The 22,822-nt window shown below is 42.1% G+C and overlaps 2 protein-coding genes across 6 annotated transcripts in view; one reads left to right on the top strand and one right to left on the bottom strand.

The window, feature by feature from the left end:
• LOC109856687 (protein expanded-like) overlaps positions 1-21,263 on the top strand; it is a 35,973-nt gene extending 14,710 nt beyond the window's left edge. For all 5 annotated transcript variants that reach the window (XM_020432246.1, XM_020432242.1, XM_020432243.1 and 2 more), the window contains 11 exons: positions 4,733-4,888; positions 5,093-5,192; positions 10,881-10,960; positions 13,532-13,611; positions 15,003-15,243; positions 15,499-15,774; positions 15,954-16,119; positions 16,912-17,220; positions 17,440-17,730; positions 17,916-19,681; positions 19,770-21,263. In XM_020432246.1, the coding sequence (XP_020287835.1) occupies positions 4,775-4,888; positions 5,093-5,192; positions 10,881-10,960; positions 13,532-13,611; positions 15,003-15,243; positions 15,499-15,774; positions 15,954-16,119; positions 16,912-17,220; positions 17,440-17,730; positions 17,916-19,681; positions 19,770-20,273 (3,927 nt within the window). In that variant the 5' untranslated portion in view covers positions 4,733-4,774 and the 3' untranslated portion in view covers positions 20,274-21,263. The remainder of the gene's footprint in view (positions 1-4,732; positions 4,889-5,092; positions 5,193-10,880; positions 10,961-13,531; positions 13,612-15,002; positions 15,244-15,498; positions 15,775-15,953; positions 16,120-16,911; positions 17,221-17,439; positions 17,731-17,915; positions 19,682-19,769) is intronic.
• An 89-nt stretch (positions 21,264-21,352) lies between these two features.
• LOC109856656 (cytochrome P450 6j1-like) overlaps positions 21,353-22,822 on the bottom strand; it is a 4,286-nt gene continuing 2,816 nt past the window's right edge. Inside the window, exon 4 of the mRNA XM_020432178.1 lies at positions 21,353-22,742. Coding sequence (XP_020287767.1) covers positions 22,570-22,742 — 173 coding nt within the window. The 3' untranslated portion in view covers positions 21,353-22,569. The remainder of the gene's footprint in view (positions 22,743-22,822) is intronic.

Genomic DNA, 22,822 nt, shown 5'->3' with positions numbered 1-22,822 from the left:
TTTTTTTTGAAACGTATTCGGGCGAAGTTCCGCGATACAATGCGAGCAATGTGTGCGCGCTACTTGAGTAGTTTCCCGATACACAGGGAAAACAAGATGTGATTGTGTGAGTGCGCGGAATAATTGAAAATGTGTAAGGTAGTGGTAATGTCGATGTACAGCTATCGCAACAAAAGATCGAAGTCGATTAATATTGTAAGAAATGTTACGATAATAATAGTATAATGCAGATATAATGTAGATATAATGTAGATTTTTAATGTAGATATAATGTAGGTTTTTTTAAATAATTTGTTATATTTTAATTCAATTTTAAAGAGAGAGAAAATTTAACTCTTCCAATTTTTTGACGTAATGTCAATTTGGGTTTCATCAGAAAACTATCTAATATAAGGGGAGATTGCTAAACTAAATAAAAACAAAATACAATAATAAAAAAAAGTAATAAAAAATTAATCAATAAAAGATTAAAAAAAAAAACTTTTGGATACAAAATGTGAGATTATTCAAATTCTTCGAGCAAATCTTTCGTCGCGTTTATTGCGTTTTTGAAAACGTATTGTGTGTATTTTTCATTCTTGAAACAACTTTGCACTTTTCCACACTTTGTTACAAATTTGATCGTCGCGTATAAAACTTTTCTTTTTAAATTGGAGACATACATATACTTATTAAATATATGTATATAAAACATATGTTTTTGCATATGTAAAGCGCGACAAGTTTGTTCGACAAATGTCACCTCGTCTCGCACGCGTACTCATTATACTTATCAACTCGCGATACTTAACGTTCGCAGTAGATATATGTGTTGAAAATGCTTCGTGTGCGATCTTTGATACGATCTCTAATCTTGTTATCAGATAAGAAAGTGGGGGATCAAAAGATACAGACTGATTTCTTGATTATTTTTTAATTATTTCATGTGACATCTAAGAAAAATTCACTTTTGTTAGATTCTCATGTAATCTCTTTATTGTTTCCTCAACTTCTAAAAAATATTCGTATTTCACGCAAAAAACCGCGTGTTCTCACAACTGATTGTTATTTTTTTTATATTGTTACTTTAACAACAAAAAAACACTTACTTTACGTCCAATACTACGTTTTGTAACGTAAATTTTGTTATGGAACACACACACATATATACACACATAATACAACTTGGCAATTTATCTGTACGACAGTAATGCACGCGATAAATTATGAACATAATGACACGAGTAAGTAAGCTTATCTACGTTATCAATTTGTGTTAAGCCTAACACTGTATAATTTTATTTATTTACAACGCGCTTGTATCTCGTATGATGAAATCGATGCAGGCACTTTAATTAGAAGTGTTTCGATCTTGTGATAGTTTTAGTTTTTGAAAAAAAAAACAACGATAAATATTATATAACAATGTTTTACAAATATATTTGCCTGAGAAATTTAAACAATACCAATGTTATTGTTTTATTGCACCGATCTGATTTATTTACATTTATTATTTATTTATACATTACACGCTATATGTACCACACATACGCTACATACATACTAATACATACTGTACCATTATCTCAAATAATGCAATTGTGCTCGTTCTTTTCCTCTTTTTCATACGCATTATACGCATTAATTTACAAACAAACATATTCTGTGGAAGGCATTCATAATCAGATCCCGTAGTGCGTGAGAGCGCGAACAAAATCGCTGTCAAGGGAAGGACATGAAGTGTGGAGAACGCGTAAGACATGGTTACTCATGCCGCTGGAATGTAGTTCACATCGTACATACATATACACACACCTCCTACGTGCACGCACGAGCGATAAAACCCCGCGGCTCTCTCTCTCTCTCTCTCTCTTTCTCTCTCTCTCTGGCGCTCTCCCGTATATAATCGAAATAAAAATATCAGAGAATATGTATCCGGGCGAACACATATTGGAAGCGCGCGGTAGTAGCGACTGACACCAACGAGATTTCTGGCGGTTCTATCGTACGAGGAAAGCCCCCGTATCACACACAGAGTCTCGGTACATGGATCGTGAATCGCCCACGCGATAATATTATTAATTTCGCGCGATCGCGACGCTCGTGACAAACGTCATCGGAAAAAAAATACGTCAGAATGTTCAAAAAAAATATTAACACTTATGGAAGCAACGTAAAATGTTTTTTTTTTTTTTAGAAAAAAACAGATTTTTGATAACATACAAGATATCATAGTAACAAATGTATTTTGCCTTCAGTCACTCGTTCGCCATTATTGTCAATACAATTCCTGAAATTTCTTTCAGATAGATTCTTCGGAGCCCTGAGGCACATTTCATACAAATTCTTTCAAACATGCGTTAACGTTTTCTCGAAACATTCTGTAGTACTACTACGCAAGCTGTACACGTGAAACCGAGACAGCAGCTATAGCTAGCTTCTGAAAACGAAATTCTTTACATTCTTCATTTTCCACGCGTACTTTCCAAGGAATGTTTCCACATTGCATTGTGTTTCGGACAGTTTCTAACCATCTTTCACGACTATATATGTGTATATATATATATGTTTATTCTCATTGGAATGTCGGATTTTTACTTCTATTTCACGATGTCATTTTGAAAACCTGTTGAACGTGTGCAAAATATCGAATTCCTTTCCTTCTCTTCAATACAAGAAACGCACAAAATACGACATAAAATATGACATTCTCTCGATGATTTTACAGGATCCTTCTTGACTTTATATCTTCTCTTTCGCGAAATCAATTTTACTACATACTGAATAATGACGCAACTATTGAAGTTTTTCTTTGCGCGCATGTTTCGCGCGCGCGTTTTGTGCGCACGGTTTTTCTTCTCGTTTCTAACCATAAACATATCTCGCGCAAGCGGATCACATTCAAGTACTATACGTATTCCGACCGCGGCGCGCGCTCGAAAATGTTCGCGACGGCGCAAGGCCGGGATGCGAAGCGCGAGAATGCCGGAGTGAGCGATTCCGCGCCGTAGCGGCTCCTCCGTGATTTTCCTTCGCGCGGTGGCGCGATGCGGTGCGCGGCGCGACCAGGTACACGGGGTCGGTGATCGCGCAGAGAATGCTGCGGGGACGCGCAGGTTGAACGGCTGCGAAATGCATCGGCTATCGGGGCCCTGAAAGAGCCAAGGAAGAAGCGAGAATGAGGGAAGAGATAGAGGGAACGGGAAAAAGAGAGAGAGAGAGAGAAAGAGGGTGGGAGAGACCGGCTTTTATAATGGTGCGGCAGTTATACCGGTAAGCGAGTAAATGCATCAACGTGCTGCGAGTCGAGAGAAACATCCAAGAGAGGAAAGAAGAGAGTGAGCGAGAGAAAGAAGGAAAGAGAAAGAGAGAGAGAGAAGAGAGAAAGAGAGAGCGAGGGAAAAAGATGGGGGAGGGGGAGGAGAGGGAGAGAGAATAGACAACTGCACGGCCGCGCGCACGAGAATGCGTACGAGTGATCGGGAGGAAGTGCAAAACCACGAGGAGACGGGGAGGCATCTCTCTTCCAGGGTGTGGGCGGATTGCACGCGCGTCTCCTGGTAATGGAGCTCATCGATCATCCCTTCGCGGATAAGATGGCCTCTCCTCCTTTCTGTTCTTTCGTGGATCGTCCATTAGTCAATTTTCTTGATTATCGCGCTGCTGCGACTCGAGGCCAGACGACTTTCAAGAAAGAAAACGCGTCTATTTCGGAAAGAAATCAAATTGTGATCGCTGATCGCATTCCCGCGGATCACCAAATCGAGGCGATCGAAGATGCGATTTCGACGATCAGTCATTTTTTTGTTTTCCTTTCAGATTTCTGATCTGGATATTCTGTGCAATCTCGCTTTTCTCATTGCTCGTGGATAAAAGCCGGAGTAACGCCGGCAGCAATCCGACGATTTATCACGGATCCTTTTCATATAAGCGGCGCGTGCGCGCGTAAACTGCGCGCGAATCACGGAGCTTTATAACTGCGAGCTTTGAGAGAGCGCGCGCGCTGCAGAATTCCACGGAAATACCGTCGTAATTCGTCGCTGACTGCTTACCGTTTATTCCATTTGCATACTTCCATTTGTGCGCGCCGCCAACATGCCGGCCATTGTTACCCCGTAGCCGTTAGTTGTCGCGTTATGTCGACATGATTGCGGTCTATTGCGAGAACATCAATTATTCCATTGAATATATATTCGCGTTCTCGTCGAGATACGGTCATCGATGACAAAGATATATTATAACTTGACAATCAAGTAAATTATATATACGACAGCTCAAACAAAATTCACTGAAATTAAACGTTTTTTTCTTTTTTTTTTTTTTTCAAAACGGTGCACAAAATTAAAAATAGGATATAATTACGGTCATCCGAGCCGATCGCAGGATGTGCGGAAAACTACGTATATATATATATATATATATATATGCATATATTTGTTCGAGTGTAAATTTTTACACGCGAGTTTTTTGAATTGAATATCAATTCTTAAAATTCATATTGGATGCTAGATTTGCATCACATATATGAGAGATCCCAACTACAGGATGTTGTGCGGAAAACTACGTATATATATATATATACGTAGTTTTCCGCACATCCTGCGATCGGCTCGGATGACCATAATTATTTCTTAGTTTAGTAACTTATCGAGCTTCAATAAGCTTTATTTGTTAAAAATAGGATTTACAATTTTATTTTAAAATTATATTTAGCGCGTTTGATATGCAGAGATTTGTGATTTGCTGTTTGCAGTGAGAACGCTGGGCGTAGCAGCGACGAAATGAAGCATGCAGTATGCGTGGTAGCGGTGTCACGGCTGCGCGGTCTTGCCTTCAACCCCTGGTGTCCGCCAGCCGCTATCTCGCCGTACACGCTCTTCCCGGTGATCCTCTCTACTTCGTCGTTGAGGTGAGACAATTAATGTTCATTTGCGAACAAGTCATAAACAAATATTGCTCATCTTTAATTTGATAAAGAGATATAATATATCGTATATTTAAAACATTTCAAAAAAACACTTTAAAAAAATTCACGAAGAAAACAGCTTTATAAAAAAAACTATTAATATAATTCTCAGGTGTTTGAAATATCGATTGTTTTGCAAAATTTCAGGCAAAATCGAGAGTGAAGGAGGTTTATACGCAGACATGCTCGATTCTCAGCCAACAAGGCATGCGAGACTGCGAACTTTTCGGCCTAGCAATATTGTCTGGTGAGTTGCGTTGCGCAGTCTCTCTCTTATACATATTTCCGCCCTCGCGCTCTTAACCATACGCGAGATCAATTTTCATACCGATAAAATTGGATCGAATTACCGACACTCTGGTGATTTATCAAATGTGTATTATCTATGTTACTTTATTCTCTATACTAGAGTCTGAATGAGTAAACTACACCCAATACGTCAACAGAACAAGCTTTCTTTTACGATTGTGTTCAATAGTTCAATATGGAGGCTACGGAAATGGAGATTACAAAAGAATGCAAGAGAAAATGCGCGCAGTCTGTAGCAGTGCATTTCTTGCATTCTTTGGCTCGTGGATCAAAAGGGATCGCATTCGAAAGATAGACGTTACGATCTTCTTCGCATTGTTGTCTGAATCTCTCTCTCTCTCTCTCTCTCTCTCTCTGTGGCGAGAAATCGCGTAAACATTAAACTAGCGAGACGTCTGGGCCTCTTGACTAATCGTCAGGTCTTTCTGCATACCGCACGGCTCACGCGCGTTCATCGCTACCCTCACTTTGCTCTCCACCAATCGTACCAAGCCGGTCCGACTGGTGAGCTCCCCACCATCGGGGCGAAGACCCTCTCGGGGCTCTCAAAGGGCCCACGAGCCTCCACATCCCACCTATCCCTTCTACATTCCAGCGAAGCACCATCACCAGTTGAGCTGGCGGGTTTTTGAGACGCGCGAGCCACGGCACGACAGGAAAAAATGCACCTGAAGAACAAGTATAAAAAGACAGGCAGCTCTCTCGCACTCTCCACACGCGCCTCACAGACTGGCCGAAGTCGCGTTTGAACTTCGCGAGTCTTCCTTCGCTCCGCTAAATAGTATCGACTTTTCCTTTCTATATCGCTTTTAAATGAGACTTCGATCGACTTTCCTCGATCCTTTTCGACGGCTCGTCTCTTTCTATCACTTGATCTTCTATATGAATTTTCATAACCCGTTCTAGAGTCAGTTTACATATTTCTCATTTTTTGTCATTGTTTTTCATTGCGAAACACTCTCGGTTCATTTAAATCAATTATTCTTCATTTCAATCAACTCTTCACAAAGTAATGCATCTGCTTCATTAATTAAAAAAAAAAAAAGAAAAAAAAAACAATGTCTTATTATATTTGTGCGAACATATTGCTTGATTATTCTCGTCCTGTTCTCCTGAAGAAAATGCCTGTACTTGTCGTGAAAATTTATTCTTCCCGTGTGTGTAACATAATTTAATGATTAAACCCGGGTATTGTGTGTCGCGAGTAATTAATGGGAAACATTGGATTTTTTTTCTCGACGATGAGAAATCCGAGTGCACACAAAACTCCGAGTGGGCAGGAAAGAGAGGAGCCGATATTACGCGCACAAACGCACGAGAAAAGACCGAACGAGGATGAAAGGATGTCGGAACGAAAAAACCGTGAGCGCGCGCAGATGCGCGCAAGAGAGAGAGAGAGAGAGAGAGAGAGAGAGAGAGACCGAGTGAGAGAGAAGGGTTGGAGAAGGGGAGAACGGAATGCGATAAATGAGAGAGATAATAGGTTGCCAATAAGACGGAGGAGAATGACGAGCGCTGGAAAAAAGAAAGGGATCAGGTAGACGATAGAGGGAGAAAAGCGAACGGAAGGGAGACGGCGCGGGAGAGAAAAAGAGAGAGAGAACGCGGAGCGCGCCCGGGTAAGACGGTAGCTCCGGTGATTTGTATAAGGCCTCTCGTATTCCATCTCCTGGTCGTGAGCGTCTCTCTGCCGGCGCGACGCGGCGGCTCCGCACACAGGAATGTGGAAGGAGGGCGCCGAGGAGGACAGGGATCGTCGGCGCGCGACGACGCGGTGGTGGAAAGGAGCGAGAAGGTCCAACCGGGCCCCGGAACGGGCGGAAGAGAGGGGAACAGCGGGGAAGTAGCGGAGAATAGGGGCCCCGGCACAGGTCCAGGGGGATATATATCGCGGCGAAGCTGAAGCTGCGTCACAACAGGACTCCAATGCGTCCTTCTCCCTCTTTTCTTCTTTCCTCTTTTCCTTCCACCCTCCACCTCGGTTCTTTGCACCGCACGCTTTGCACGGCGACGACGGTCCTTGTCTGGCGAATCTCCGCAGCCGCCAACACTTTCGTCAGCAGCACAATTCCCTCCGCGCCATTTGCCGAATATCAGCGAGAGACTCTTCGATCTGTTTGTGGAAGAGATCTGCTCTTTTCTCCGTTTTATCTTCGTCTAAATCAATCTCCTTTGGAATTCCAGGAATCAAAAACGTTATGATGTTTTATGCGGGATCGAGTAGAAAAAATTCCTCGAAGAGATTTATCTATGGCATAGATAAATTGTTTTCCTTTTTATATTACATCTTACACATCTGTCCTTTCTTTATTTCTATTCTCTCTCTCTCTCTCTCTCTCTCTCTCTCTCTCTCTCTCTCTCTCTCTCTCTCTCTCTCCTGTTCTCTATCTCTTTTCTTCCGCACATCGTAATAACGCAAACACATGTTCATGAAGCGAGAGTCTACATGAATGGGTCATTCATAAAGTGTAATGGCGTTTTACAAATTAAAACGCGTCACCGTTTGATTTATATTTATGCGATTGCTACTGGAAACCCATACGTACAATGTATATACGTTCAGAAGAGAAGAGAACATATTGCGGTTAAAGATGAAATAGAAAAGGAATCATTGTAGTGTGAGGACGCTTTGTCAAAGAGAATCCCTATGTTGTGGCAGCAACAATTTATGGCGGATCTTTTTTTACCACCATATCTCTTTTGCGTACAAATCGGAACTTTTCTCGTTCTTCCGATCTCCGTCGCTTTTTCTGGTTTGGTTTTTCTCTCTCCTTTTCTACGAGATTTCTTCGAGTCACAGAACAGAAAATCTTGAAATAGGATCCGAAACAGCAGGTAATGCCGCCCAATTGTGCAGATGGCATTCCACATTGGTCACGCCACCGTATCAATGACGCGTCATCCTCAGGGGGTCAATTGTGCGTCACAAAAGGTGATGAGAGTTACAAAGAAGTCGGCCAATAACATCGATATCTAGGTTTGATAAATTCGTCGCTTTTACTTAGTGTTTGTTTCTATACAAAAAACTCGATCGAAATCCGCAAAATTAACACACACTCAAGCCTCAACGAGAAAACACTTTCTCCCACAGTTCTGCTTTGTTTTCGCTTAATGTTTCTCACGTTTTATCTTTACGTTAAAAAAATTTTGTCTCTGTTCGTTATTGTCTCACGCGCCATTTTGAGGACTAAAAATATCCGAAAAAATAACGAGATAAATTCGATACTATTACGTGATTATACGACGAGGGAAAGGTCTTTTCTCCCGGGCGACTAAAAGCGAAACGGCGACCAGGCACGTCCGCCAGATTCCTCGAAAGAAGCTTCTCTCTCTTCCTCTCTTCCTTGACTCCGGCGGTACGAAGAGAGACGGATCGGGTGGAAGGATAGCTAGCGAGAATATCACAAGGCAGAAAAGAGCAGGTTGAATTCCCTCTCTCGGCAATCAGGAATGATTACGGGTGTAATTATGGTTACGGCGCATTGCTGTGAGCCACGTGAATTAGAGAAAGAAAAAACAGAGAGGCGTATTGTTTCTTTCTAGGAAACTCGGAGGGGTTCATGAGATAATTCGATTCGTTAGAGTCTTTTTTGTGACGATACGGGCGGCCGCTTTTTCCCGGTTTTTCCGGGATGTTCCGGGTAATATACAAAACGCGATGCGCGCTGCACCTGTCTCTTTCTCTCTCAAAAGAGACCGGATATATACATGTTGCGCTTTTATGCACACCGAAGCAGATCGCGTTATCTGTATCCTGCGTGATTTATTTTGATGGGAGTATCCAGTACATCGGAAAGAAGAGATCATCAATTTAGCGTAATTTGTGTTTAGACGGGGGGGGGGGGGGATAACATTTAGAGCGCGAAACAGTAAAATGTAAAAAAACCAGCAAATCGCGACGTGGATTCATTTGAGTCCGAATGAGATAAAGAGTCGGGGGAGAGAGGGGGGGGAGATTGTGCCCTGTCCCGACTGGCGAAATGCTGTATTTCTCGAAGGAATACGATGGACCCAATGGCTCCAATAGATGGTTATGTGAGGGCCAGGGTTAGCCCTCGAGCAACATTCCCCTGTAATGGTCGAGTTATACCTCGGGTAACACAGGTGCTCCTTCGCCGCGGTGAGAGAGTGAGCGCGCATCGAAGAAGGAGCTCTGGCGGCTTTAAGGCAATGTTAGATACGTTGCAGTTTTGCAACAAACCTCACTCGAAAAAAAAATATGCGATTTATGTCGTGCAAAATTTATAGTTTACGAGAGAGAAAAAGATTCGCGACATTTTTTGAAATTTACGTCGATAAAAATGCGATGCTTCATTTATTATTTTTTTACGAGCAGAAAACGAGCGTAATTACCGTTTGTGTGTGTGTATATACATAATTAATAATGATACATTTAATAATCCGTATAATTTATTTTCTCGAAATTAAACGCGTGATTTGTAGCAACATTGTTCCTGAAAGAACAGACGGTATACGCGTCCGCTAAGCAGAAGGCTTAGTGTCAGGAAGATATATTGGATACAGTAGATTTTAGTACGGATTTATGAGCAAAGGGCGAATGCTGGTAGCCTCTATTGGCGTAGTGTCGAAGATAAATCTATGCCGTACTTACGAGCAACTTTATTGCCCCGTCGCGAAAGTGTTTTATGCTCGCGTGTGCGGCAATAACTGCAGTTAGTCTGCTGGAGCGACAACTGCAATCGGGAGTCTCTCTCTCTCTCTCTCTCTCTCTCTCGTTCTCTCTCTTTTTCTTTTTCTCTGTTTTCCTCTCCCGAGAAGGTCCCGCGATCCACGAATTACAGTTCCCCGTTCAAAAATCGAGTTCCAGTTTGGAAAGCATGTCGCGTTATCGTGCCGTAAGAGCCCCGAGTGTCTGGTCCTCGTGCAGGCAGGACAGGTTTGCAGCGGGGCCCTCTCATTCACGAGAACGACTCTCCTGCCTGCGCCGTGCTCTTTCATTGTTTCGCTCGTTTAGAGAGAGAGTATCGGCATTTCGGCTTGTCAGCCGTGCAAAAACTCGCGTGAACAGAATGAGACTCCAGAAGAGAGAAGAACCATATCGGGACATCGGCGCGGGGTACCTCCGCGCCCTCTATATATGTGCTTATTTTGGATGTCTCGGCCTGTACACCGGGACGCATTAATGACGTTGCGTGCGTCCGCATTCGCGTCTCCATTTTAAATCACAATACAAGCGGAAACGGAGTGGTTTCTGGCAATATATTAAAGAATTCGGGAATACAATCATTTTCCCGGTGAGGGATTCCGTATTTCTTTTCGGGAAAAATAGAAAGTTTTCAGAGTTTTGACCGTATTATTGTGTATCGCATTGTGTTCTATTGGGTGAGTGCAAAAGGTTTTTGAACGCAAAAATTTTTGAATAAATTTTGTGGCAGAGAGAAAAAATGGGCCAAGTAATTTTATTAAAAACAATTTATTGTATTTCATCAACTGCAATAGCAAAAGATAATAGAAAACAATGATGACTTACTTGGTAGAATGAATAAATCGTTTTTAATAAAATTATTTGATTTCTTTTTTTATCACAAAACTCAACAAAACTTTTGCACCCAATATGTATGTTAAAATAATCTAAATTATTAAATTAATTTTTGTTGTTTTTCAGACGGTGAATATCTATTTGTGGACCCCGAGAATAAGTTAAACAAGTACGCTCCGAAAAATTGGCGAAATTCTCATACATACGTAAGTAACTGCTTATTTATTGCCCTGATTTTTATCGTAGAAACAATTAAATATTATTATCCTAATAATAATTTTGAAGAAAAAGAACTCGGGAAATTTGAAATTTAAAAACAAATTTAAAATTTAAAATTTAAAAACACTATCGATTAATCTTATTTAAATACAGATAATAAGTGAATGTATTCAGATATATATATATATCCAGATATTCTCGACGTGAAGAAAAAGGAGTGTCTTGAGCCTGAGATACGTTCTTTGTTTTTTTTTAAATTGAATTTTTATATCTTTTTACCTCATAACTTTCTTACTCATTTTATGATCTCTTGTTAATTATATTTAATTAGGTTATTGATCATTGGCGTATTTTTTATTTTTGTTTTGAATTATTTATTCTATGGTCTTATATACATCTTACAATTCTCATGCGTCTGCTTTGTTACTCTCGAATAATGTTCGTTCGTTTCGCAAACAATCGCGAACTTAGATTGAATAGCAGAACGAGAGAGGAAATGAAAAAAGAAAAGACAATTTACGAACGACGAAGGAACGAGAAGAAGATGAAGGAGGGGAAGGAGGGAGGGAAGGACGTGTAGCGCATATACAGTGCAGGCTACCTTGCTCGAATTAGCATTTTCATCCATGGGTGTGCGATGGCGACCGTGCGTTTTGCCTTGAGGGTAGTGTTAAACAAGCATACAGCAGCAGCGGCTCTCCCTCAAGACGAGTAGCCGCAATATATCCTGGCAACTCGTCGAGAGTGCAGGAAGAGAAGAAAAAAACGATAGATAAAGAGTAAAAAAAAAAAAAAAAGTTGCATTCGATTGCACACGCTACATTGCTTGACAACGAATAAAATTTTATAGCCGTAGTAGGAGGAAACGTGTCCGTTGAGTTTTAGAAAAATTTAATTAACACACAAAGGCGAATATCTATTGCCCAAATGCGGTATTCCGACAAATATTCGCGAAAATCGGATCTCGCTCGATTATATAATCCGGATTGAGTTCTCGCTTCTCGTTCGAAAATGCTGTAGAAGAAACGGTACATAGTATAGCGACTGGTGACAACAGTGTCGCGCGCGTGATGAGGAAGAAGAGAGTGGGAAGGGTACCACTTTTAATAGCTAAGGCCCCCTCGAGGAACCCACTTGCGCGCTCGGCACGCAAGAAATCCTCCGGGGCTGATGTTCATCGGAGATAAGTACGTAGTGCGGTAGCTCCGGGTTTACCGAACGAGTATTTATTGGTTATTGGCGCGGCTCGTCATTAGCCAAACGAAGGCCCAATCACCGCGTAACAGATTTGGAGATATCACAACGATGTCCCTCTCCGCTCCATTTGTTTTTTTTATTTTTTTAATTTTTTTTATTCTATCTCCGCTCGGAAATTATCGGAACACATATCGGGAATATTTATGCGCCGCTCTGTGTCTTTTTTTTTTTTCTCCGTTGTCTTTACACGCTGAACTCACATCCGACGACTTACATTAGGAAACGGCCTTGGATCTGTTAACGCACACACCGAATACGCAGAAGAACCGTGTAATGAGCGGTTGGCCTGGTTTCTCAATTTTAGCGATGACTGTATCCAGTACGCGAAGAGAAGAGAAGATGACGGCTGACAAAGACAGCATAGAAGGTGGATGCTGAAGTAAAAAAAGTTAGAAAGGTGGGGGGGGGGGAAAGAATGTGCGCTGTAGTGGATTAATATTTATGGTTCGTAAAATATGCGGATGGAGCCGACGGTGTAATTTGCTGCGATTTGACCGGAGGGTCTAGGTCTAGACGCGACCAAAAAGGCCTTCCCCGGTTTAATTTTCGGCTACCGAATTTAGAATGGGGGCCCCGCGTTATTGGTACCTGTCCTTTCCTCTCTCCTCCCCTTTCCCCTCTTCCCTCTTTCCCCGTGATACGCCCTAGCTTTTTTTTTTCCGCTTCTCATTGGATGATGTATCGAGCGCATTGTAAGGATCACTGCTTAGCAGCCAAGCGTTTCTATGCGCGTGTGTATTTGTGCAGTCTCTAATTTGTGTTAATGAAACTTTTGAGATCGCTCTTCGCCTCCGGTGAAGATGCGTCATCGGAACGGATAATAATATTTCGTGTTTCCTCGATTCGATACGAGGAGATATCGTATTTCGTTCTCCGTTCAAATATAAATTACCGCAATAAACGATTGTCGCGAAGTTTATTCTTGCTCGTCACGAAACATCCTGTACGACGAGATCCGTCGAGAATTGTCATGTCGGTTTTAGATATCGACAATCGCGGCGGACAGTAGTGCCGCATTAGAGAACAATACGTCTCGCGTTACTTGTTTATTCATCGAAACAGTTGTTCGTCGGTTCCCCCGTGTATACGCTAAATATGCGCCGGTATTATATATGCGTACATGTCAATCATGGCGCGTGTTTGCAGTCGCGACGCGCATGTGACAGCCATTGTTAGAACTCTATGCATGCGATCTCTCTGTATCATCTATTTCGATTTACAGTTTGTTACGCGCACGATTTATAGTTTTGCGTTACACGCGTGTGTTATTATTATTATTATTATTAATTGTTTTTTTTCAGGGTTTAGACAGCAGCGGGAGACCGGCCTTCGTCTTGTACTTTCGAGTTCATTTCTACGTCGACACTCCATTACTCTTGAGGTGAGAGAGATGTTCATATTTTATTCGAAACGGACCGCGTGTCTCTATGCTTTTTCTCTATGGTGGATTCTCGGAAGAAATCAGCGCCGCATCTCGACGGCGTTTCTTGATTAATTGTTAAAAAGGTCCACACATTAGCGAGCCTGCTTCCCCCCGAAGTAGCGAAGGCGAGTCTCGGGTCTGCTACTACAACGTAAATATCCGCTTTCGGATGCGGACGACACGCATCGTCGAATGAAAGAAGCAGCGAGAGAATTTGGTTCCCGATCGCGGAATTCGATTCGATTCGCGGAATTCATGAACGCGCCGGAATATATACACGCGGGTTAAATTTTGCCACTATGCAAAACGCGCACACTCGGCCGTTTTTTTCTCTTCTAGATATATACGCGCCGGTGTCGCGCGCGATTACAAGGCGCTCCGCGCCGCGTGCGGTGGAAAAAGAAACATGAGAAAGATACAAAATGAGACAAGTAGCAGTTCCGAACTCCAGAAGCGAGCCCGCGCAATCCGAGTTAATCCAATTAAGTTTAATTTTCGCGAGATTTTCTTCCACGAAAGTCAAAAGTGTGGCTTGGATTGGAGTTTGAGTTGACGAAGACGGAGGCGACTGGATTTTTACGCTCTTTTTAAAAACTTAATCCGGCTCTCGTTGTTTTTTTTTTTTTTTTTTTTTTTTTTTTTTGAAAACGTCACAGGTTACGCAATAACTTCGAAGCTTTCGTACGAAAGATACTCGCATATGTGCAGTCGCGAACTTTGGACTCCCGCCCGGTAGCCGAGACCTATTCTTGTAATTATAAATTATTATATGACGCGCGTGTGTGTGATAGATATACTGTGCGCATTAAATGGAAGTATTCTCTCTTTCTCTCCGGGCTTCCTCGGGTAATTATACCGATCCATATAGTCGGTTTCTGATTTCCACTCGAAACCCATGATTTATATCGGACTTGGCGATTCACCGCACGTTCGCGTCGACGAGGGTTTAATTCTCGAGCTACAACATCAGAGCCCCGGGCCGTGCGGACCTCAAATTCCGCCGTGCCGTCCTCGCCGATGCTTCCGACTTGGTTAATGATGATGCTTGCCGGTTCTCGTTCCGAATTTCTCTCCGCGCTTCTTCTGAACTGACGGCGGTGGTTCTTGACGCGGCGTTCGATATCATCTCGTCTACAATAACAGCAAGATTATGACTTTGTGTTGCGATATAAAACTCGTTAATAATTGTTAATAATCGCAACACACACACACATACACACAATTTTTCCACATTTTTTTTTATTTTGTGATGACATCAACAAACGTAACTTTTAATTGATTAACGCGTAATCTCTCTCGGTTAATTCGTTAAGTAGCTCTGTAGCTAGAAGCGTGTTTTGTTGTTCAAGCGATGAGACGACGAGGCATCACTACTATCTGCAACTGCGCGACAACGTCGTCAGGCATGGCGGCGGAGTCGAGAGCCTCCATTCTCACCATCCCCTTCACGAGCCGTCCATCGTCACGCAGCTGCTCGTGCTCGCCGGACTCGCCCTTCAGGCCGACCTTGGCGACTACTCCGAGGAACGGCACAGACCGCACGCGGGATCTGTCGGCTATTGCAAGTCCACGGATTACCTTCCTTCACACGTGAGCTGAATTTTCAGTTTTCGATTTCTCAAGACTGACAAGAATTGTTGTGTTCAGCGATTGAAATGTGCTAGATATATCACTCAAAAATATCATTGAGAAATTTAATATTTCTTTCTATATTATTTTTTTTCCGCACCGAACACAGAAGAAAGACGTCACGAAAACTTCTTATTTTTTTTTTTTAAGTCTTGAATTTTGTAAATTGCTAAAAAAAAACTTGCTATTCTAAGAACACAACACAAACGCTTGCAGATGTGCCTCGAGTCGAACGTGCTTGCCGTGCTTGCGGCTCAGCACAGGGAGAATAACGGGCTCTCCAGGGAGGAGGCAGAGCTGCAATACATCCGGGAGGCGGTACAGTTGGAGGCGCCGCTCAACGCTCACCTGTATCGACTGCGTCGTAGCAAGAACGAGACCGGACCCGGACGTATACTCTTGGCGATTTGCGCTCGCGGAGTGCGAATCTACGTCGAGGAGGAGACACCGCGCGTCTTCGCCTGGAACAGCATCGGAAAACTCTCTTTTGATGTAAGCATTTCTAGAAATCATGGAATCACGTTGAAAAAAATTATAAATATCTTGTGCTAAAAATAAAATATTTTAAAAGATTATTTAAAAGATATATAATACATGAAAAAAAATTCTTTAAAAGCTTATTATTTATCAACACATTTCTTTAAAATCTTGATTGTTTTTTCATGAAACAGCGCAAGAAGTTTGAGATACGAGCGGTCGATCAACCGGACAAACTCACTCTCTATAGCGGATGCGATGACAAAAGCAAACTTCTCTGGGGACTTTGCCGCGACACCCATCAATTCTCCATGGCAATAGCGCCCAGGGTGAACGAAGCCAAAAAACGAGAAGAAGAAGGTAAGATATTGCGTTATCATTTTTATTTAATTTTGATAATCTGATGGAAATGAAAGATTCATTCATTTTGTAAGAGAATGCTGAACCGTCTTGTTTTACTCACATTTTGTAATTTCAAATTTTCGTAAAAACTTAATCAAAATGAAAACTGCTTTTTCAGAAATAAATAAAATATAGTAAAGAATTAAACAAAGCATAAGAATACAAGAAAAACAAAAAAACAGTTTATAGACTGTTATTACATAAACTGCATCTTCGCTTTATATGCAAACTTTTGGCCGTACAAATCCAAATAAAAATACCTTCAGCAAAAACTAGAAACATAGAACGAATATTTTGATTGCTTCGAAAAAGAATTTTGAAGCCTTGTGGGAAGAGAAATTTTAGAACTCTAAGATTACTACATTTTTAAAGAAACGCCGAAGAGACATACAGAGATCATGTCATTTATTCTTATTTCCAATTCGGTCCCGAGAGATGGCGCATTTACCCGACAGCATAGTGGTTGAGTGGTAGCTGAAGCGAAGGTCACTCGTCGGTTCAGTATCCTCTTAGACTTAGTTTACACAAGGTGTTTTGTACCGTCTTGTGTAAACCAGGTCTTAAGCAATTATGTGAACATTAAATAATCAAATTTGACTTTTTTTACTTGTTTAATTTTTATATTAGCAAGAGAGAAAATTTTGAATTTTTATAATTCTATTTTATAATAAAATAAATAGCGTTTTTTTCGTAACATTTTTTTTTATAATAAATCGATTTAATTGATTAAACCGAAAACGTGGTTTGTAGAAAGGAAAGTCCTGCGGGACTGTTACATGTATCCTACTCGATGCAAGCTGAGCTTAACGGCGCGCGGCGCGCGCGGCGATCAGCGCATTTCCGTCATTTCGAGCACATCTTCCAATACCACATCCGGTATAGTTAGCGATCGGGTGCACAGCGAGGATGAACCGGATACCGCACCAGTGTCGACCGAGTGTTTACCGCGTCTTACCGAGACAACACCCTACTCGACCTCGCCGAGCAGGATTTTAAATGGCACAAACACGGACACGGACAATCGCTCAATGCCATCTTCTCCCGCTTCTATTATCGATGGTAAGCTTTGGTTGATGATAGAAATCTCTTTTTATTTATTTATGTAATCAGCGTTGAAAAAAAGCATTAAAAGTTTCAACGACGTAAAAATCTAAGGTTTTGAGAGATAATCATTTATTATCGAAATCTCTCTCTAAAAATAAAAAAAAAACTATATATCATTGTGATATACTTATCTTTTAATTAAAAATCAGCAAAGACCACGGATTGTGATTTCAGGACAATTTTTAGAAGTCGACGGTTCCGATGCCACTTCGACGTCGGTCGCGTTGCGACTCGCGTCGAGCGCGGCGACGGCTGCTGAGGGTTCGCAGTGTAGCAGCAGCTGCAGCACGGTCGTTGTTGTTAATACACCTGCAGGCGGAACGTCGCGAATGCGCCGCGCCTCGGCGACCTCCAGCCTGGAACTCGGTTATTCGCACACGGCGCAAAATTCCGCGGTCTCGTCGGAGACGGCGAGTTTTCCAGGCGCTATTTACGACAGGTGTAAGAAAACGGGCAAGTACACAGGTGAGCGCGAATAGAAAAAATGACTAAATCACAATTTAACAAATGGTCTTATAAACTATCATATAAACAATTTTTGTGTCTTCAATTGACTTGGTTTTTAAAAAGACTTGGTTTTTAAATTGTTAAAATTCGAATTATTTGAATTTGCGCGAATAATTTAAATTTAAATTATCAACACTTTTCAGGTACTGATATCGCGAGTGAAACTAGCGGTGTGTACACACTAAGAAGCAGCGAGATGCAAGATGAAAGAATCGGCGATAATCTGTACTCACCCACGGGCGACACCAACGAGTCTTCAGCGGCGAGCGTTTGCGCTTTGAGCTCCGTTCAATCCACCACTGACGAAGCGTCCGTCACGTCCGGTTTTTACACCATTCACAGCGAGCTGCGTTCCGAGAGCGACGTTTACACCGAGGACGTCGGTACGGAAGACCAGGAACCGATATATAGCGTCTGCAAGGGCGACGACGACGGAGTCTCTTTGAATCAACAACTGGAAGATCTTCGTTCGCGAAGCAACAGCATCCTCAGCGCGGACAGTTTCCGCGGCGACGGCAGCGATCCATCCAGTGTAAGACCGTTGCTGTCGGCTGACGAGTTGTCGGATCTAATAGTCGGCAGGTACCCTCCGCGCAAGACTATCAGCAATTCGATGGATTCGGACTGCGATTACGTGACTATGCCGCTTCCTCCTCCGCCGCCACCTCCGCCACCGCCGCCTAGGACGGACAGCGATCGGCAGTTGCTACCACCGCCTCCTTACCCGGTGGAGAACATCGACTACGCGACGATCAACGTTCCGAAGAGATCGAACATACCGGAATTGGATCGGGAGCGAGAACCACCACCGCCACCGCCGTACAATGCGACTCGTGGAGGTGATTTTGTTCCTTTGCCGCCCAGACGAGTCGATCCACCGCCGCCGCCACCTCCGTACACCTTGCCGCGAGAAAGAATTCAAATACCGCCACCCACTCCTCCGCGAAACGATGCGATTACGCCGCGAGAGCCGCCACCGCCGCCGCCGCCGTATCCCGATGTATCGACGGCGACCGGTATCGTCCCAAGAATCGCGAAGACCACTGTCGGTGACATCGCCGCGACTATCGCGCCAAAACCACCGCCTCGAATTCAACCGCCCACTTATCCGGGTGATAAAATGAAGCCCACTCCGGTACACGCGCCGGTCGCTGCCCTCGTAGTAGGTCCGAACAATTATTTGGACGTGCACGCTTCTCGAGGTGGTCCCCCGGTGCTTCTGCCGTATTTGACAGCACCGCCACCTCCACCGCCGCCTCTACCTCCGCCTCCGATGGTACATCCGCGGCAGCCACCTCCGCCACCTCCGACTTCGTCGCAACAGCCGGTGTCCAGTTTGGCGACCGTTTACACGAGTCAGGTCACCCGATCGCAGATAGAACAGTACAAACAGCAGTTGTACTCTGACGTCGACTACGTTATGTTTCCGCTTAAGGATCCGGCGGTGTCGAAGCAGGAGTACATCGACGCCAAGCAGGGCTCTATTATGGCAGCCATGGCCGCGTATCCGCCGCCGCCGTATCCTTCCTTCAACAAATCCTCGGTGATGTATCGCAGCACGCCCTACCTTCCAGGTTCCTCGTTCTCCTCGCAGTCCAAATACGCGTCCAATCTGAATCTGAGTGACACAGGTAGCTCCGCCGGCAATTATCTAACGCACAGCAATCTGAACAGTCTCTACGCCGCTAGCACCAGTTCGTTGTACAGCGGCGCGACTTCGTCCACCGGAAGTCACAGTCTAAGGGAACCGCCGGCGCCTTCTCACACGTTGCACACGTTCTCGCGGACCAGAAGCGACGAGAATATTCTCAAATGTTTGGACAGTCTCACGAGTAAAATGCAGTCTCTGCCGCAGTCCAAGTATCGCAGATTACCGCCACCTCCGCCGCCGCCACCCTACGAAATACAAGTAATTAAAATAATATCAAAAATTCAAGAAACAATTAATTTCCACTCTTTATTATACATGTACTTAACGCGAACTATGTTTGTTTCAGAAACTTGAGAAAAGTCAACCGTTGCCGTCGGCTTCTTCGCCGGCAGCTTCCTCGTCGACCTCCGCGATCCCAAACAAATCTAGCAAGATGGGCAGTGGCAATACGGAAGAAAACGATGAAGGAAAGGACGCCGGCATGTTGGACATACGAACGCTTCGCGAGAAGAGCCGCAACATGGATCTGCCATTGATTTCCGCACTGTGCAACGATCAATACCTGCTGAAACAAACTAAGGCCTTTGTTCTGCCGAAGCATCCCAGCGAAACTACTACGTCCACCGCTACGTCCACGAAGAGCAGCACGCGAAACAGCAGCGGAACGACTTTCAGCAGAAACAAGTATCCGGTGAGCGGACTGTCGACGACGCAGATCCAGTCACCGAGGAAGTCCACGACGAGCACTCACAAGCACCCGCCCGAAGGGAAGGGCGGCAAAACCAATACTTCCTCCGCCACCACAGCATCGTCGGCTAAGAGGGACTTCACGAGAGCGTCTCACTCTTAACACTCGCTCTCTCTCTCTTTCTTTTTCTCTCTTCTCTCTCTCTCTCTCTTTTTCTTTTTTCATTTATAGAATCTTGTAGCTCAGGATAAAAATATTATTTTATAATCTCGACATCACCGCGTATTATGTTTTGTCGATCCGATATGACTCGTGCGCGACGCGTAGTAAAGAAAAACGTAAGAAAAATTAAACGAATACATATATACATATATGTGTATATATATATATATGTATATATACATATATACGTATACATATATGTATATATATATAAAGTTCTTTCCTGCAGACCGTGCTTCTTCGACTCAGGGTGCCATCTTATCCGTTTTTACCATTTCCCTTCTCCGGCCAGAATACTCAAAAGCTCAAAAGATTGTGAACTTGAATGACCATTCGTCCAAAGTGACAGAATATTTTAAGCTTGCGTTAATCGCTCATTGAGATGACGATGAACGAAAAACAATCTCCTGTTTTTCGTTCTCTCGTACTGCTTATTCTTACAAATTATACGTTCGCGCTACAAGCAACCGCTTTCTCTGACACATGAAAATATTTTTAAATACTCGAACTCCAATAAAATAGACGCTTAAAATGTATCGTCTTTTGCTCAATTATTACGGTTGGTGCGATGGTAATTTGATTTATAAGCCTCGATGAAGGCGGCGCTAGTCCCGCTCGGTGGTTTAGAATAAACTATATAGAGTTATTGGCCATTATATATAATCATTACGATTACATTGCATGGTAACCAACCCAACACGGGACACATTCTACATAAATCTCCATTAGATGTTCGGTGGACGTCACGTGGAATTACATCCGTTAGATGTCTAAAAAATATGTTATGTCCGTGCGAGCAGTACACGTTAAAAATCTGACTGTTTGAATATATATGAGTTTTTATAGAAATTTAAATTAAAAAAAGGAAGTGTTTTTAGAAGAAAAGATTATAAATCGAAAAGATTGCTGGTAGAAATGGTTACTATGCATTTTGTGCACATTTTAAGATAAGATGAATAAAAGACATAAAAAATAGTGGCGTTATGGTAATCCACGGTGTGTATGTGATTTAACAGTCGTATGATTATCTGGTTTTTATTTTCTCGCTAATCAAGATCGTAATCCTGAAGATGTACAAATGTAAATTATAATATGTGCAATTTTTCATCCGTTTCGGCGTTATACATCGAATTTTCTATAGCTAAAAACCTTCTACGTGTGCACGATTCGTCCGAGTATGTGCAAATTAATTTCTAACAATAACAATGCTAAGATCTAATTATTAAGAATGCATCTGTGTTAACAAATATCATATCAATGTAGAATACACCGTACTTCAGATTTATTTGCATTAGCTTTTTATCTTTTACATTTGTTCCTGAAATTAAACAAAAACACATGAGACTTGCTCGAGAGTAAAATTCTGCTTCTTTGTTCGTTCTCGCGAAACACAACTCAGCTTTTGGACAAGATATTTGTATGTCATGAAACTCATACCGTGTTCTGGACTTCAGTATCATACCTTGAATCACCATAATTTCGCTATTTCTTAATATATTTCTTTTAGTCATTCCGAAGAAAGATATATATATATAATAAAACATGAATATTCTTATTCTTAATGAATATTCTGATAAAATATATAAAAAGCTCACTAGGTTGTCACATTAGTTACACTCCAACATAAAGTCGATTTTTTGGATTTTGTAAGATGGCACACACTTCTATAATCATAATTCTTCACGTAAAGAACAACAAATTAATCGTAAAAATTACCTAATGCTAAATGTATGCTTGTGTGTATGTGTGTGTAATGTGTATGTAAGAATGTTGGTTAGACTTTAATATTATATTACGAAATCTCTCTTCCACGTATGTGTACATAATATTGCGACATTATAGAACAAATATGTAGACAAAAATCTGTGTGTGTATTCCACGCGTCATCTCAGCAACAAATAAATAATAACATTTTTGTACTGAAATGACAAGAGATTTTCAGTGAACAAGTGAATGTCATAAGCGTGACACGAAAACAATTTCTTATTTTTACTCGTACACACATCTGCATATTGCACCGACAAGAGCGGGTTGACAGACCTGTCAGAACACAGATAAATCGCTTTTCTACAAATATTTTTCTTGTTTGGCACTTCTCTGAATTTACATCATAAAGTTTACTTACATATATATATTCTGTTTTCACATACATATTCAAAACAAATGGCATATTTTTAAAACAAACTTTTCATTAAATCTAGTTACTTTAAATTTACAATACAAAACCAATCGATTCTCAAGCCTTCTCAATTTTGGTTATCTTCAAGACTATCCCACCAAGAGGAGATAAAACCACCGCTTTAGAATTTATACGATAAGGTATTTGTGTTTCTTTGCAAGTTTCAAATTTATAATTTCGCAGCAACTTTACAAGTCCAATTTTGGTTTGATAAATTCCGAAGCGGGAACCTGTGCAAATAAAAACCGACTGAATTGAAGAAACTATTAAACTTCTCTATTACAAAAACATTTTCTAATAAAAAGACGTA

This window comes from Pseudomyrmex gracilis, unplaced genomic scaffold (assembly GCF_002006095.1).
Source record: "Pseudomyrmex gracilis isolate BER0280 unplaced genomic scaffold, ASM200609v1 scaffold_130, whole genome shotgun sequence".
NCBI lineage: Eukaryota > Metazoa > Arthropoda > Insecta > Hymenoptera > Formicidae > Pseudomyrmex > Pseudomyrmex gracilis.
The sequence above is the reverse complement of the archived record's forward strand: the minus strand, read 5'-3'. Positions and strand labels throughout refer to the sequence as shown.